Source organism: Epithele typhae (assembly GCF_022376455.1).
Source record: "Epithele typhae strain CBS 203.58 chromosome Unknown BXZ73scaffold_4, whole genome shotgun sequence".
NCBI lineage: Eukaryota > Fungi > Basidiomycota > Agaricomycetes > Polyporales > Epitheliaceae > Epithele > Epithele typhae.
The window spans coordinates 1,192,202-1,205,146 of NW_025954195.1; the positions used below are offsets into that span (position 1 = coordinate 1,192,202).

At 59.5% G+C, this 12,945-nt stretch overlaps 4 protein-coding genes across 4 annotated transcripts; 3 read left to right on the top strand and 1 right to left on the bottom strand.

Moving 5' to 3' along the window:
- Window positions 1-88: 88 nt before the first annotated feature.
- On the bottom strand, window positions 89-4,129 carry BXZ73DRAFT_74370 (acetoacyl-CoA synthetase; the record flags this gene model as incomplete). The annotated part of the gene is made up of 16 exons (XM_048022014.1): window positions 89-196; window positions 356-421; window positions 793-1,009; window positions 1,197-1,281; window positions 1,446-1,551; window positions 1,579-1,727; window positions 1,799-1,937; window positions 2,025-2,190; window positions 2,246-2,350; window positions 2,405-2,414; window positions 2,487-2,699; window positions 2,811-2,869; window positions 2,912-2,966; window positions 3,469-3,505; window positions 3,611-3,703; window positions 3,821-4,129. 16 exons carry the CDS (start codon window positions 4,127-4,129, stop codon window positions 89-91), a joined length of 1,917 nt encoding a protein of 638 aa, XP_047882231.1.
- Window positions 4,130-5,008: 879 nt separating this feature from the next.
- BXZ73DRAFT_97449 (uncharacterized protein) lies at window positions 5,009-5,617 on the top strand (the record flags this gene model as incomplete). Its single annotated transcript, XM_048027369.1, has 4 exons — window positions 5,009-5,067; window positions 5,132-5,281; window positions 5,335-5,413; window positions 5,471-5,617. 4 exons carry the CDS (start codon window positions 5,009-5,011, stop codon window positions 5,615-5,617), a joined length of 435 nt encoding a protein of 144 aa, XP_047882232.1.
- Window positions 5,618-6,170: 553 nt separating this feature from the next.
- On the top strand, window positions 6,171-9,307 carry BXZ73DRAFT_97450 (uncharacterized protein; the record flags this gene model as incomplete). The annotated part of the gene is made up of 15 exons (XM_048027370.1): window positions 6,171-6,300; window positions 6,378-6,531; window positions 7,008-7,093; window positions 7,142-7,160; window positions 7,219-7,420; window positions 7,471-7,485; window positions 7,542-7,557; window positions 7,611-7,641; window positions 7,700-7,833; window positions 7,900-8,000; window positions 8,055-8,108; window positions 8,163-8,225; window positions 8,292-8,309; window positions 8,362-8,808; window positions 8,882-9,307. The coding sequence occupies 15 exons, from the start codon at window positions 6,171-6,173 to the stop codon at window positions 9,305-9,307; spliced, it is 1,896 nt and encodes a 631-aa protein (XP_047882233.1).
- Window positions 9,308-9,785: 478 nt separating this feature from the next.
- Window positions 9,786-12,885, top strand: BXZ73DRAFT_40488 (uncharacterized protein; the record flags this gene model as incomplete). The annotated part of the gene is made up of 7 exons (XM_048018585.1): window positions 9,786-10,444; window positions 10,617-10,810; window positions 10,881-11,593; window positions 11,655-11,832; window positions 11,889-12,250; window positions 12,310-12,365; window positions 12,426-12,885. 7 exons carry the CDS (start codon window positions 9,786-9,788, stop codon window positions 12,883-12,885), a joined length of 2,622 nt encoding a protein of 873 aa, XP_047882234.1.
- Between the last annotated feature and the right edge of the window lie 60 nt (window positions 12,886-12,945).

The window sequence follows — 12,945 nt, forward strand, 5'->3', positions numbered from 1 at the left end:
AGTACCTTTGGCCACCACCCCAAAACCCCGCTCATTGCCCATCTGCCTCACACCTAAGGCATCACCTGACGGGGACTCTCTACATTCGCTACGCCTCTGCCCGTAGCAACACCCCAATCCGCTCGTACTCCCCCAAACACTCGGCGTTCCGCAATGTAGCCGGATTCACGCTGCTCACCGGCGCGCCGTTGATGATCTATATACCCATACCGGCGCCCGTCCGTCAAGCAGCATGATGTCGCGAAGGAATCAGCGTTCAACGTTCACCACCTTGCCCTGACCCAGCCCGCTCCGGGCCACGGCTACAGCCGCCCGGGCCGGCGCGGCGCGACCGAGACGAGAGACAGACACTGACCTTCTTCACGGGCACCTCGACCCGCTTCATGTTCACTGTGTAGGGTATGTCCGCGACCTGCACGATCTGCACCGCACCGGCCCATGAGCGAACAACGTTCCGAGAGCCACGAAGCAGACGAGGCACGGCCGGGAGCAAGGCGCGGCCGCGTCAAACGTTGAGTCAGCCGGACGCGCGAGAACGAACGGGGTCCAGCGCGCAGGGTCGGCGTTCGCGTCCAGCCGCGCTCCAAGCTCCGTTCAAATATCCCGATAGCCACCCATGGGACCGTGCATGCAAAATTTGCGCCGGCAGAGTGGAGAGTGCTGCGCCGCTCCGCCCAAGTGGAGAGCTCTCGAAGGAGAAGCAGCGAAGATGAAGAAAAAAACTGGTCAAGTGAGTCGAACGACTGCACTTACCCGTGCGGGAACATGGCGGGGGCTGCGTCGAGTGCGCACCTCGGTCTTGATCCGCTTCGTGAGCTCTTCGGTGAGGGTCTGCCCCTCGAGCAGCTTGACGAACAGCACCACGCGTTCGTCCGTGTTGTTCGCGATGTTTTGACCGACCGCGAGGCAGTCCGCGACGGCGTGCGCGGCGTGCGTCGCCGCTGGCGCGAAACACTCCTCGATCACGTCGTATATCTCAGCTGACCCGAAGCGAACGCCGCCGGGGTTCCTGCAAGGGAGAGATTGAAATGAGAATACAGATAAGCAGAAGGAGAGAACACGCCGTAGGGGTGCACTGCCTGCCGGGCACGTTCCTTTGGCGTGACATCTCGGGCGGAGCGCCCCAAGGGCCGATGGAAGAAGGCGCGCGGCTGGCCCAAACGAGGCAAGAACAATAGGGGATCGTGTGTACTCACAGGACGCCGTCGCTCCGCCCGAGCATGACAATTCCACCGCCATTGCCAGCTCTTGAGCTCGTGATCATGATATGGTCGCCGTGATCTGTACACATCCGACGTCAACGTGAATGTCTGCCAAAGGCCGCCCTGCGAGCGATCGGGACGACAAATCGTCGTCCATGTAGCGGCCGTCTGTGCGAGAATTGCCACGCCCCCGCCGCCGCACAAGACACAGAAGGACACAGAAGAGCAAACACATCCACTCACACCAGACGCCCTCAAACTCTGAGAAGTACGCGTCCTGATAGCGCTTGCGCGCCACCTCGACTGCGTCCGCATTTCCGTAGCCGGGCAGGGGCCAGAAGCCTGCGGGCTGACAGGGGAATGGCTTCAGACACACAAGATCACCGGCTTCATCGGGGCCCGCTGCGGCGCCGGCTGGTGTGAACGCCTCGACGGCCATTCCCAGAAGGCGGCATTGGATCTCCCCTCGGAAGACGGGGAGCGCGGTGCACATTCCCGCGAACAGCGAGCAAATGTCCGTTCCGCCTGTGGTGCGCGTTTGGGCCCATGAGCTTCTAGACTTATAGATCGTTTCCAAATGAGATGATAGACCACACCTGTGATCGATCCCAGCAGCACATCCCTCTTGATATGGTCGTACACGAAGTCAAAAAGGTGCGGCGCCAACGGAGATCCGGTGGAGTATATATGCCGCAGTGTCGTGAGTGCGTGGTGCTCCGCAGGCTTGTGAACTTTCTGTGGAAAACCGCCAGGGTCCAATGCGGAGGGCAGAGGGCTCACGGTGAGCCGAGCCCATCTCGTGAGGCAATCTGAGAAACGTACGGCCAGTTGATCGATGTACTTCGCACTGGTCCCGAAGATAGTGATCCCAAGCTCGTCAACGAGGCGCCAGAGGTACGCAGGATCGTAAAGTGGACTGCCGTCATAGAGGACAAGGGTGCAGCCGACACTCAACCCGCTAACCAGGAAGTTCCACATCATCCATCCACTGATCGAGCAAATGAGTCAGTCGGTGGTGAAACGAAGGGGAAAATATAGCTGACGTGGTAGTATAGTAGAAGAAGACGTCTGCAGGCTGTAGGTCGGCACAGATAACGAATTCCTTCTTCGCCTGGATGAGCATCCCGCCAGCACGGTGGACGATGGGCCTGTGAACTCGGAAGATCAGCGCAGTCTGGTTGGGAGAATCACGGAAACCTTACTTCGGGCGACCTTCACACCGACGTCACGAGCCTTGGAGGTCAGGAAACGCAGACAAGAGCAAACATAGCGCACCCAGCGCACCTGTAGTGCCTGAGCTGAAAAGAATCCATAGCGGCCAGTTGAAATCGAGGCGTTTCCACTCAATTTCGCCGTCGGCGGTACGGCCGAGTTTCTTCGTCGCACCGTCGGCGACAAGGGTATCCCAGTCGGTCCAGTCAGCATTCCAATAATCGGTTTTGGTCACTCCAAACGGATGGCGGATGACGACGACTTCGGGACGCAACCCCGACTTGTCTGCAACGGTGTCTACCAGTGTCTTGAGCTTGGGAGTATGGAGGTGCACCTTGCGTTATAACTGACGGGAAGTCGTGAGCTGGGCCCGAGAGCCTGGACCTCCGTACTCACACCACAGCATCGACAGAGATAATGAGGCGGGGCTGGACTTGGTCGAACCTGTGAAGGTTCTGTGTGAGTGTCCACCACGTGACACGTGCTCTTGTTCTCACCTCTCGAAGACACCTTCAGGCCCGAAGTCCGCAGCGGCGCTCACCCAAATGCATCCTATGAGCCAAAACGAAAGTTACAGACGGTCCCCAAACGCTAAAAACTGAGGGTGAAGGAATCCACGAGGCCACTACTGAGTGTCGTACTGATGATGAATCACATGGAACGAGCGGAGATGCTTCGTTCGCGCGAATGATGCTGTCCTTGTGTGGAACCTGTGTCATTGCCGTGAGACGAAAGTGCACCGAGATCTCGGCTGGCAGGCACCAGTGCGGTGATAATGCGTCGGGCGAAAGGTGAACGAGCGTCGGCCGGAAGTGTATCTGCGGACACGTCGGGGGTATGCCCCGATGCCGTGCAGAGTGGTGGAGAGCTCGACTGGAGCGGCGGAGGTGCGACCGGGACACGTCCACATCACTGCGCGGTGGCTGCGTCGGAAGCCGCGTGGAACGGAAGCTCGCAAAAGGGACGCGGATATTCGGAGTGGGCTGACGCCTCGCCCCGGAACGGGTGCTCTCAGAGTTCCTGTTCGGGTCGGAGATGACAAACGGAAACTGACCAATCGCAGCACAGGCCAAGCAGGCAGCAACGTTCTCCTGCGACAAGATATCGGCATCACGCCAGAATCAAAGGTTGTCGGCGAGCCGGTTGGTCATCGTTAAGCGCCTGAGACGAGAGCGAACGAGGCAGAATAGACTTACAACGCAGTTGGAAGAGTATGATGCAATCCGATCGCCCGGCTTGAGGCCGCGGGCGAGGAAGGCCGATACGAGATCCGCGACGAGCGCATACAGCTGGGCGTACGATACACGTCGGAGTTCGGGCGTAGGATGGTTAGGCTCAGGCTCGACTGATACATGAGAAAGGTCACAAAGGTCTGACGAACGTGGCCGAGGGCAGAGGGAACGTACTGGCTTGAATGAGCGCAATCTTCCTTCCGAACGGCAGCGAAGCATATTCTCAGCATAGTTGACTTGAGCCTCGGAGAACCAATCCGGGTTTTCAGGAGGGCGGGCTAGGGTGTCGACGACATGGGAGCCCTTGATGCCAACAATGTCGGTGTCGTCCCAAACGGCGCTCCAGAACTTGTCAATGTTATCTACGGACCATTTGTGGAGGTCATGATAAGTTTGGAGCGAGAGATGATGGTCGGCGTTTATGCGCTCGAGAAAGCGGATGGTATGCGTTGTTGCAGGCGAGTGTGGGGTATAGAGGGCCATTGTGGGTGCGGGATGCGGGGGAGTTGGCGGAGGTGAAGGTCAGATGATGGGGTAACAGGGCCCGATGTTGAATCGAGGGCGACCCTGGGAAGGACAGGAAGCGGACACCGGAAGGAAAGGAGAAGGCAAGGGCGCCGCGTGGATGTTCGACGCAGATGGGCCGGTGAGATTGCGGGAGATGGGAAGCTGCAGGGCGGATGGAACCGAAAGTGGGTGCCAAGAGGCGCAGCGCGGGAGGCGGGGTACACTGTGTGAAGCAAGCGAGAACAGCCAAGAGCAAGAGAGAGGTTGAGAGGACAACAGCGGAGGCCAAGACTCGCGTTGAGGAGCGGTGGAGGCGCGTCGCCCGACCCAAGAGCCGCGGTCGCGGGAGACGCGCGGGGTGGAAGCTTCCGAGGGCGTCTACTCACCCTTCGAACCAATGGGACACCATGCGCGCGAGGCGATCGGGGGAGCGCACTCGTACCATGGGGATGCCAGAGGTGTCTGTTGAGTGTGCAGACGGTTGCGAACGCCCCGTTGAGTGCTCGAACCACTCTGACAAATGGCCGAGATGGGACGTCGGACGGAGTGGATGGGCGGCTGTGATGCAGATGGCGGGCATAAGCGGATAGAGCGCGTCGGCACGAACGTGCGAACCTTTGAGCGCCCATCGCCTTATAACCCAGTGGCTGCGATGACTCTACCCGCCACTTTTTTGCTGCTCGGGCACTGCACTCACGTTTGTCCTCTGCGCCTCCACCCCGCCCAGAAGCCTCTTTATCCTACACTATCTGCTTTCGCCCCCCGGCCTATATAGCCCCACTGTCATCCGCCGGTCCCCCCACGCCACCCCCCGCTCTCAGTCTTCTTCTCAACCCCCGCCTCCACCCTACCCCAATGATGGACCGCTTCTTCGCGCCCCACAGTCCCGAGGCTCAGGCCCATAACCATCTCACGTACGTCTGTTTAACTTCGTGTCTTCTCTCACCTGAGCCTGACCGCCACTTTCTTTCTCTTCAGCGAAAACTGGTTCACCTGGGACCAGGATCACCCCTCCTTCAATGAGACCCTCACCTCCGGCTGCGCGACGTATGAGGCCTTTAAGAGGTACCTCACCGGCGCGGACCTCTATCTGGTCCCTCAGTCAAGGAAGGAGTTGGAGAATGTGCTGTGAGTCCATGCGTGTTTATCTTTGGTGACCGGACCAGCTGACGCCACCCCAGGCGCAGATATGCGTATGACGCGATTCACAACACCATCGCCAAGTCCCGTTCTCAGCTTGAGCGCGGAGGCTACAGCAGGGTGAGTATTCTCTATCCCGACTGCATGTATTCCCCACTCACGTCTTTCTCCGATCAGATGTGCCACCTCGTTGAGGCTTCGATTGACAAGGTCTTGAACGAGAATGACAATGCGGCTTCCCTACTTGAGCTCCACCGCCCCGTACATGAGGGCATGGCAGGCGACTTGACGGCGACACCCACGCGGTCGATTCGGATCAAGTAATGGGCGAGTCCTTTTACTCATCTCCGTCTTATCGTCACTGTCGTCGCATTATCGTCCACCGACCTGTCCATTCGCATCTGTACCATCACCCGCATTGTCGAGATTGTCGAAGCTAAAGTATCGGCTGAGCCCATGTAATTCTGTACTTGTAGTATATCGGTTACTTGCAGTGAATCGCGACCGCACCTCCACCATGACTTGTGCGTCCCAAAGCGCCTCACGATAGGCGACGTGGAAGACCCAACCTCCGGCACTCCCACATCCAGGGGCTCGGAGGACGTGTGATCGCGGGCGGGGAAATGCATGAAGCGCCCAGAAAGACGCGTCGCGTCGGTTCGTCTTGCGTGACGCGTGATCGCGGCAGACGCCGAGACGCCCGGGCCTGCCACCGGCGCGGAGCGGAGACAGTCGCGGCGGTGACGACAAGTTGGTGACGAACGTGCGTCGTCCAAACGCCTCCCTCTGGTCTCCTTCGCTGCCATGCTGGGCCTTGTCTAGATCGCCGCTGTCTCGTCCTCCAGCCTGCACAAGTCTGCTCTCGCCTCCTCTCGCCATGAAGGTCGTCTCCATCCTACCCCTCCTCTGCCTCCGGCTCGTCGCGGAGGGCCTGGCCGCCCCGCCCTCAGCCCAACAGCCTCTCCAGATCGCGTATGGAGACGATGCCGACCGCGGTGTATACACGGGTGCGTATTTTCGTCTCTCCCCAGGCCCGTGTGGTCGTGGTCGTCTGACTGTGGTCCGCCTACCCTTGAACTCTCAGAAGCGCGCCGCAAGCTCCATGGGCGGTTTCTCCATATCACGGACATGCACCCAGACCCACATTACCGCGTCGGCTCGTCGGAGAAGAAGGCTTGCCACCGGGGCAAGCCCAAGGCAGGAAAGCCGTCGGCGGGGTACTTCGGACTATCGTACAGGTGCGTGTTTCTTTGCTGTGAGGCAGGAATTCGACCAGGCTGTGGGCGGGCTTAGGGTTGGAAGATCCGGTGAAGGTGTAGCTGGACCGTCTGGGGAAATGGCCGTCTATGATAAAGCTGCGCCTATACGCTGCGCCGTCACTGCGGTCGGGACTATGAGCGGACAGCATTCGCGGAGATCAATCTATATGCTGTTCATGGAGTTTCAAGCACTGCACTGTCTCGCCAACGACTGGACTTGGGGCTCGGTGGTCCTCGAGGATGCGTCGTGCTTTCGGCGTGTTCTTGTGTGAACACTGAAGCTCGTGCCGTCTCGTCAAGATATATTCAGTTATCAGCACACCAACCTGGATGGTCACTGGCGCGGGCTACGGTAGCAAGGATTGCGGCTGGCCGTATGTCGTGTTATATCATATCTCTCCATATTCTACTGCCTCGTATGCGGGCTGAATGTGCAGTTAACGGCCAATCTGCAGTGACTGCGACTCGCCATTTTCCCTTACCAACTACACACTGGACTATCTATCGCGAGAATGGGCGGACGAGATCGACTTCGTAATATGTATGTGTCTTTTGTGTTTTACGACATATATGCTTACAAACTTCGCAGGGACGGGAGATAGTGCGAGGTGCGCAAAGTCGATCATCCATTCCGTGTAGGCAGTCACGAACGTCTTGGGGCGGTAGACATGACAGCGATCGCAAGCGGCCCCGCACGACAGCGGAGATATACGGCCTAAACCGTGTAATCGCGAAGAAGATGGAGGAGGTGTTTGGGCGTAGAGGGATACCCGTGGTCCCTAGTATCGGTGGGTCGTTCACTGGTGCGGTCAGAATCTCCGTTAATCCAAATCTCGGGCATGGGGAACTTCTCGTAGGCAACAATGATGTATGGCGTAGGTGGATTCCTTCTACGGCCCTCTGACCGCAGCTAACCAGTGTTGGACAGCCCATGTAAGTGTTGATATGTATGCATTGCACACAACTCAAAAACTTAGACCAATGCGCAGAATATCATGATGCCAGGTGTGTCATATCAGCGGATGCAGTCAATAGCTTCAGCTGATACAGTCCGCAAGGTCCCAACAGTATTACTTCAGAGTATTCTTCGTAAGTAGGGTCTGTACCGCGTGGTATGGCCTTCTCGGGCTCATGTGAAACAATCCAGCATTTGGCGGTCGTTCGTGCCTTTCCCCGCATATCAGGTGTTCCAGCGTGGAGGCTACTTCTCCGTGGAGGTGATTCCAAATTCTCTTGCGGTCATCAGCCTCAACACCATGTACTTCTATGATTCAAACGCAGGTAAGATCTCCCCACACTGGTACAAGCGAAACTCTAAATTGACTTGTCGCCTTGGCAACATCATAGCTGTGGGAGGCTGTAAATACTCCGATCCTCAAGACCCCGGGAACCTACAATTCGACTGGCTAGAAGTACAGTTGCAGATGTTCCGGGAGAGGAATATGCAGGTTCGGTCCGTGTCCCTGGTCGAGGAGCTGCCACTAAATTGAATACACCCACAGGTGTGGCTCTCAGGGCATGTCCCACCGTCGTCCCGCAACTACTTTCCGGAATGCGTTAGTCTCCCCTGACGAGGTCTTACAATGAATGCGCGTGCTCACTTTTGCCAGTACGTGCGATACGTCGAACTTTCTTTGCGATTCCAGGATACTATCGTGGGCCACCTCTTCGGTGTGAGTAGGTCCACCATGTCTACCAACCACGAGCTCACTCTCCCTCTCACTCGGTGCCGAGCATAGCACATGAATATGGATCACGTAAGGACGCCGTGATTTCATCGCAGATCCGCCGCTGACAGTCCTTGGCCAGTTCTTCCTATTGGATGCTGAGCAGCTCGCACATCGTCCAAACGTGTCAATGACGTCTGAGCACGAGGTCACCATCCTCAAAAGTAAGAAGAAGGAGCTTTATCAGAGTTTGGTACAGGCATTCTCCGTCCTGCCCAAGGCTGAAAACATGGACCTTGATAACTTCGGGATCGTCAACGTGGCGCCTTCTCTTATCCCGACATACCTCCCGTCCTTCCGGATTTTCGTGTATAACACTACGGGCAAACACTACGAGGCTGGCCGCGCCGAGCGCCAGGAAGGTGGCCATCGACGGCGGTCGCATTCGATGAAGGACGTCGTGGGGCCTCTCTGCGATGACATGGAGTACGCCAATACATGGCGGTGCAAATTGACGCAGGTGTGGCATTCAAACGCACACTCGCCGTCAAGGAGGAATATGTTGTGGACGCCACTCGGCTATGCTCAGGTGGGATCGAGTTTGATCGGTTGATCTGTCGCGGACACTGACCGTGGCGCGGTGGGCCGATCGATGCTCGCAGTACTTCATGCCCGACCTGGACGAGGCGAAGGAGGGGGACAGCCCGAAGTACAAGCTCGAGTACACGACGCTGCCTGTGCACACACTCCACCCGGACTCATCGGGGGAGACCCGGGCGGGGGTCGGGGAAGACACGGAGGATGCAGAGTGGAATGACGGTGGCGGGGATGACGGGGACGGGGACGATGGTACCAGGCACACGGCGGGAGCAGCCAAGAAGGCAGAATGGCCGATACCGCGGCGGCACCTGCCGCGTTCGTTGCGGAACAGCACGGTGTCGAGGTCAAAGAGGTACGCGCCGTATGGCCTGGAGGACCTGACGGTCGGGGCGTGGACAAGGCTGGCGGGAGAGCTGGGGCACGCGGGGGGCAAGAAGCTGCGGCAGCGGTTCAAGGAGCTGATGTACATGGGCGGGGCCGAGGCATAGAGCACGTAGCACGGGCCTGTGCTTGCGGGTGTATGATTAGTCTTGCGGCATCCGCGTGGCGGGGCGTGGTGGGAGCGCGCGGTGGCTGCAGCGGGGCCGTCCCGGGGCGGGGGCAGGCGCCGGACAGTTGCCTTGACCACCGACGACGTTGTCCATCTCGCGCATTTCTTGCCATCTGAACTTTCCACTCCTTCCCGGCCCACCGCGCTTCATTTTGTATTTACGCTCGCACCTGAAGGGCCTCGGGGTCTCGCTCGCCGCTGGTTCTCTCCGCGTCCTGCTCTCTGGCCGGCGAACTGGCAGGAGATAGGATCCCTCATCATCGCCCAAGCCCGCTGCCTCTTCTTCTCTCCCCCGCCCCCGCCAGGCTCCCTTCGCCCGCTCTCCTTGATCTCTTCCTTCGCGCACGGCTGGGCCGCTTCAGGATCGCGCACCCGCTCACAACACAGTCCTTACCTATCTATCCCTACTTATCTGCATGGCCGCCGTCAACCTCCAGATGATGTCTGCCAACGTCCCCTTCGACTTCCTCCCCCAGGCCCACCTCCACTCGCGCTCAAACTCGGTCTCCTCCTCCTCCTCGCACTCCCCCGGCTCTCGCCCTCAGTCTTCCCAGGGTAGTGGCGGCGTCCTGCGCAACGCGCCCATTCTCCCACCCACGGCGGAAGACCTCTATCGCGCTTCTTTCCATACCACCAACTCCTTCGACCACGCCCGCCACACCTCCGACGCATCCCTCTCTTCTGCCTACTCGCTCGACCTCGCCACGCCCGCTGACTCGCCTCCGAACCACAACATCACCAACCCCGCGCTCAAAGGCCACCTCCGCCAGACCCACATCCGCGCCCGCGTATCGGCCTCCCCATACCCCCGCGACGCGGAGAGCGTGCACTCCTCCTCCAGCGAGACCGAAGACATCTCCATGTATCTTGCCTCCGGCCCCGAATACCACACAATGTACGCCGGCCCCCCGCAGGCGATGATGCCGACGCCAATGGAGGCCATGCACCCATCGGGCGCATATGCCCGCATGACTCTCAGTCCCGACCACGCCCTGGAGAAGCTCGCGGCCAACGTGCGTGCCGCGACGACGACGAGTGCCTCGGACAGGGCAAAGCAGATTTTCGTGCAGGCATGGTGCGTCGTTCTCGCTGTCTGTTTCGTGCGCCCCGCCACTGAACCGGCCGCTCATCCCCCGCCGGTCCCCCTGTTCGTCCGCGCTTCGATCTCGCCATCCATCCGAAACCTGTTTGATGCTCGCATCCGCCTTGTTCCCGCCACGCGGACGTGTTCCTTGTCGGGTGCACAGGTTGACCGCCAACTATTCTCCGTACCCAGACGGGAATGTGCCGCGTCAAGGGCTCTACTTCTCGTACCGACGGGTGTGCGACCAGTACGGAATCCCACACATCAACACGGCTACGCTAGGGAAGGCGATCCGGCTCTGCTTCCCCACTATCAAGACTCGCCGGCTTGGAGTGCGAGGAAATAGCAAGTACCACTGTGCGTCTGGTCCTCCTTCGATCATGATTCCCTGACTGATTGACGCCACCACTGTGTCCGCTTCTGACAGATTGCGGGATTCGCCCTGCTACGTCCGCCGAGGCCGAGTTTCTCCAGGACTACATCCGCAAGTCCAACAACAACGCCGCACAGCAGGCCGTCAATGCCGCCCGCATGTCCAGCGAGGGCGGCGAGGGCCTCGGCCGGGGCGGCTCCGATGAGGACGACGAGGACGAGTCTGAGGGCCCCGCCTCTGCCAACGCCTCCAAACGCAACTCGCTCAATCTGTCCGGTGGCGGCGCGAAGGCACCCGCCATCTTTGCGGATGAGAAGACTCCCACCGCAGCCACCCTGCTCTCCCAGGCCCAGGCCACGCAGCGGCCCGCTAGCGGCTTCCCCGTCCAGGCGCCCATCCGCAGGCACACAGGCCAGGAGGGCCTCCAGGTTTCGCAGCCGTCCCCGTCAGGGAGTGTGCCGCCAGCGATGCCGATGCTGAGCGGCTCCGCGACGTCGTCCGTGCGCCAGATCGCCAACTTCCCGAGCATCGACGAGGCCGTCGGTGCCAACTCGACTACACCCCAGAGCGTTGCGGCCCGCGAGGTGTGGAACTGGTTCCAGGACCACCTCGACGCGCTTCTCGACTCCGTGCGCAGTTTCCGATTCGACCAGTTCGAGATGCACCTCCGCTCGTTCTGGTCGACGCTCACTGGCGCGCACCGTGAGGTTGTCCACGCTCCGGCCGTCGCAGGCCTGATGGCGAAGGCGGATGCGATCGTTTACGACGTGAGTTCTTGTGTCAATTGTTCACTCCCGCCTGTCCGCTGATGGACCCATCCCCTTATAGGAAATTCTTGAGATGCTGCGTGCCCAGATGCTCTCACCGATCGCTCCGGCCTCCCTTTCCGGCCTCCGACAGCTGGCTGACAAGATGGAGAAGATCCTCCTGGTGGCGCTCGATTCGTACGGCAACACGTTTGTGGAGCCCAAGGTCGAGCTTGGCGCACGCTTCGGGCACCTTGTTTGTGCGTACTTCCGCGCACGGGATCGCCAGGCTATTGTACTCACAGAATCCTTTCAGTGCGGTTCCTTGACATCTACCAGGTGACCCAGGCGTTAAACACGGTCCTCACGAACCAAAAGCAGCTCTTGGAGATGCGGAGATCATGGCAGAAGATTGACTTCGAGTCGGTGCGCAACCAGTCCGCGCTGGTGTGCAACTGTAGGCACGAGGACCTCGTTCAGCTATTGGAGGGCGAGTTCGTCGCCCTCCTCGAGAGCCTCGGCAAGAGCCAAGACCCGGTCAGGGACGTCATGGCCTGGGCGGACAAGTGCTGCGAGCGCCTCATGGGTGCCCGTGGCAGCGAGGATCGGTCGACGATGAGCTCCCGAAGTGTGTTGATCCGTTGGGGTTACGTGACGAGTCAGGTTATGCGGGATCTGGTGAGTATCTGGTTACAATCGGCTGTTGCGCCTGCGGCTGATCTTGATTCCCCGGGCAGACCATTCGGAGTGATCCTGCTTTTGGCGCGTTCCAGATCCTCAAGCTGTTCTTGGAGTGAGTCGGTGATAGCGCTCTGTGAAGATCCTTACTTACCCTCTTGCTCGCAAACCTCAGTGACTGGATTGCGCTCAACGTCCTCAGGAACGTCGCGCTTTCGACAAATTCGGTCGCGGCCTCGGTCGAGCCCGTCATGCAGCAACAATTCTTCTCGCTGTCACCGATGCCGGGCCAGGAGAGCTTCCACAACACCACTACCTCGATGGCGCACACACCGACCACCACGAGCATGCTCGCCGCACTGCAGGCCGACTCCTTCTCGTCCGGCACCCTTGACCCGTCCGCGACCACGTTCGGCGCCGACGCGTTCGGTTCGCTCACCTACCTCGACGGCTCGTCGTCGCAGGACGACCTGCCCGTCCACGCCTCGGGTATGTCTTTCGCCGACTACGGTTCGGGCACGTTCGACGTCCCCTTCACACCCCAAGACCTCGGCATCAGTGCGTCTGGCACGCCGCCATCCGCGAGCAGTGAACCGGAGAACGAGGCGACCGACTCTGTCAAGTCGGAATCATGAACACGGGAACGTCCCAGTAATCATCTGTCCTTGGGCCATGTTGAATGACTTTCGTTACTG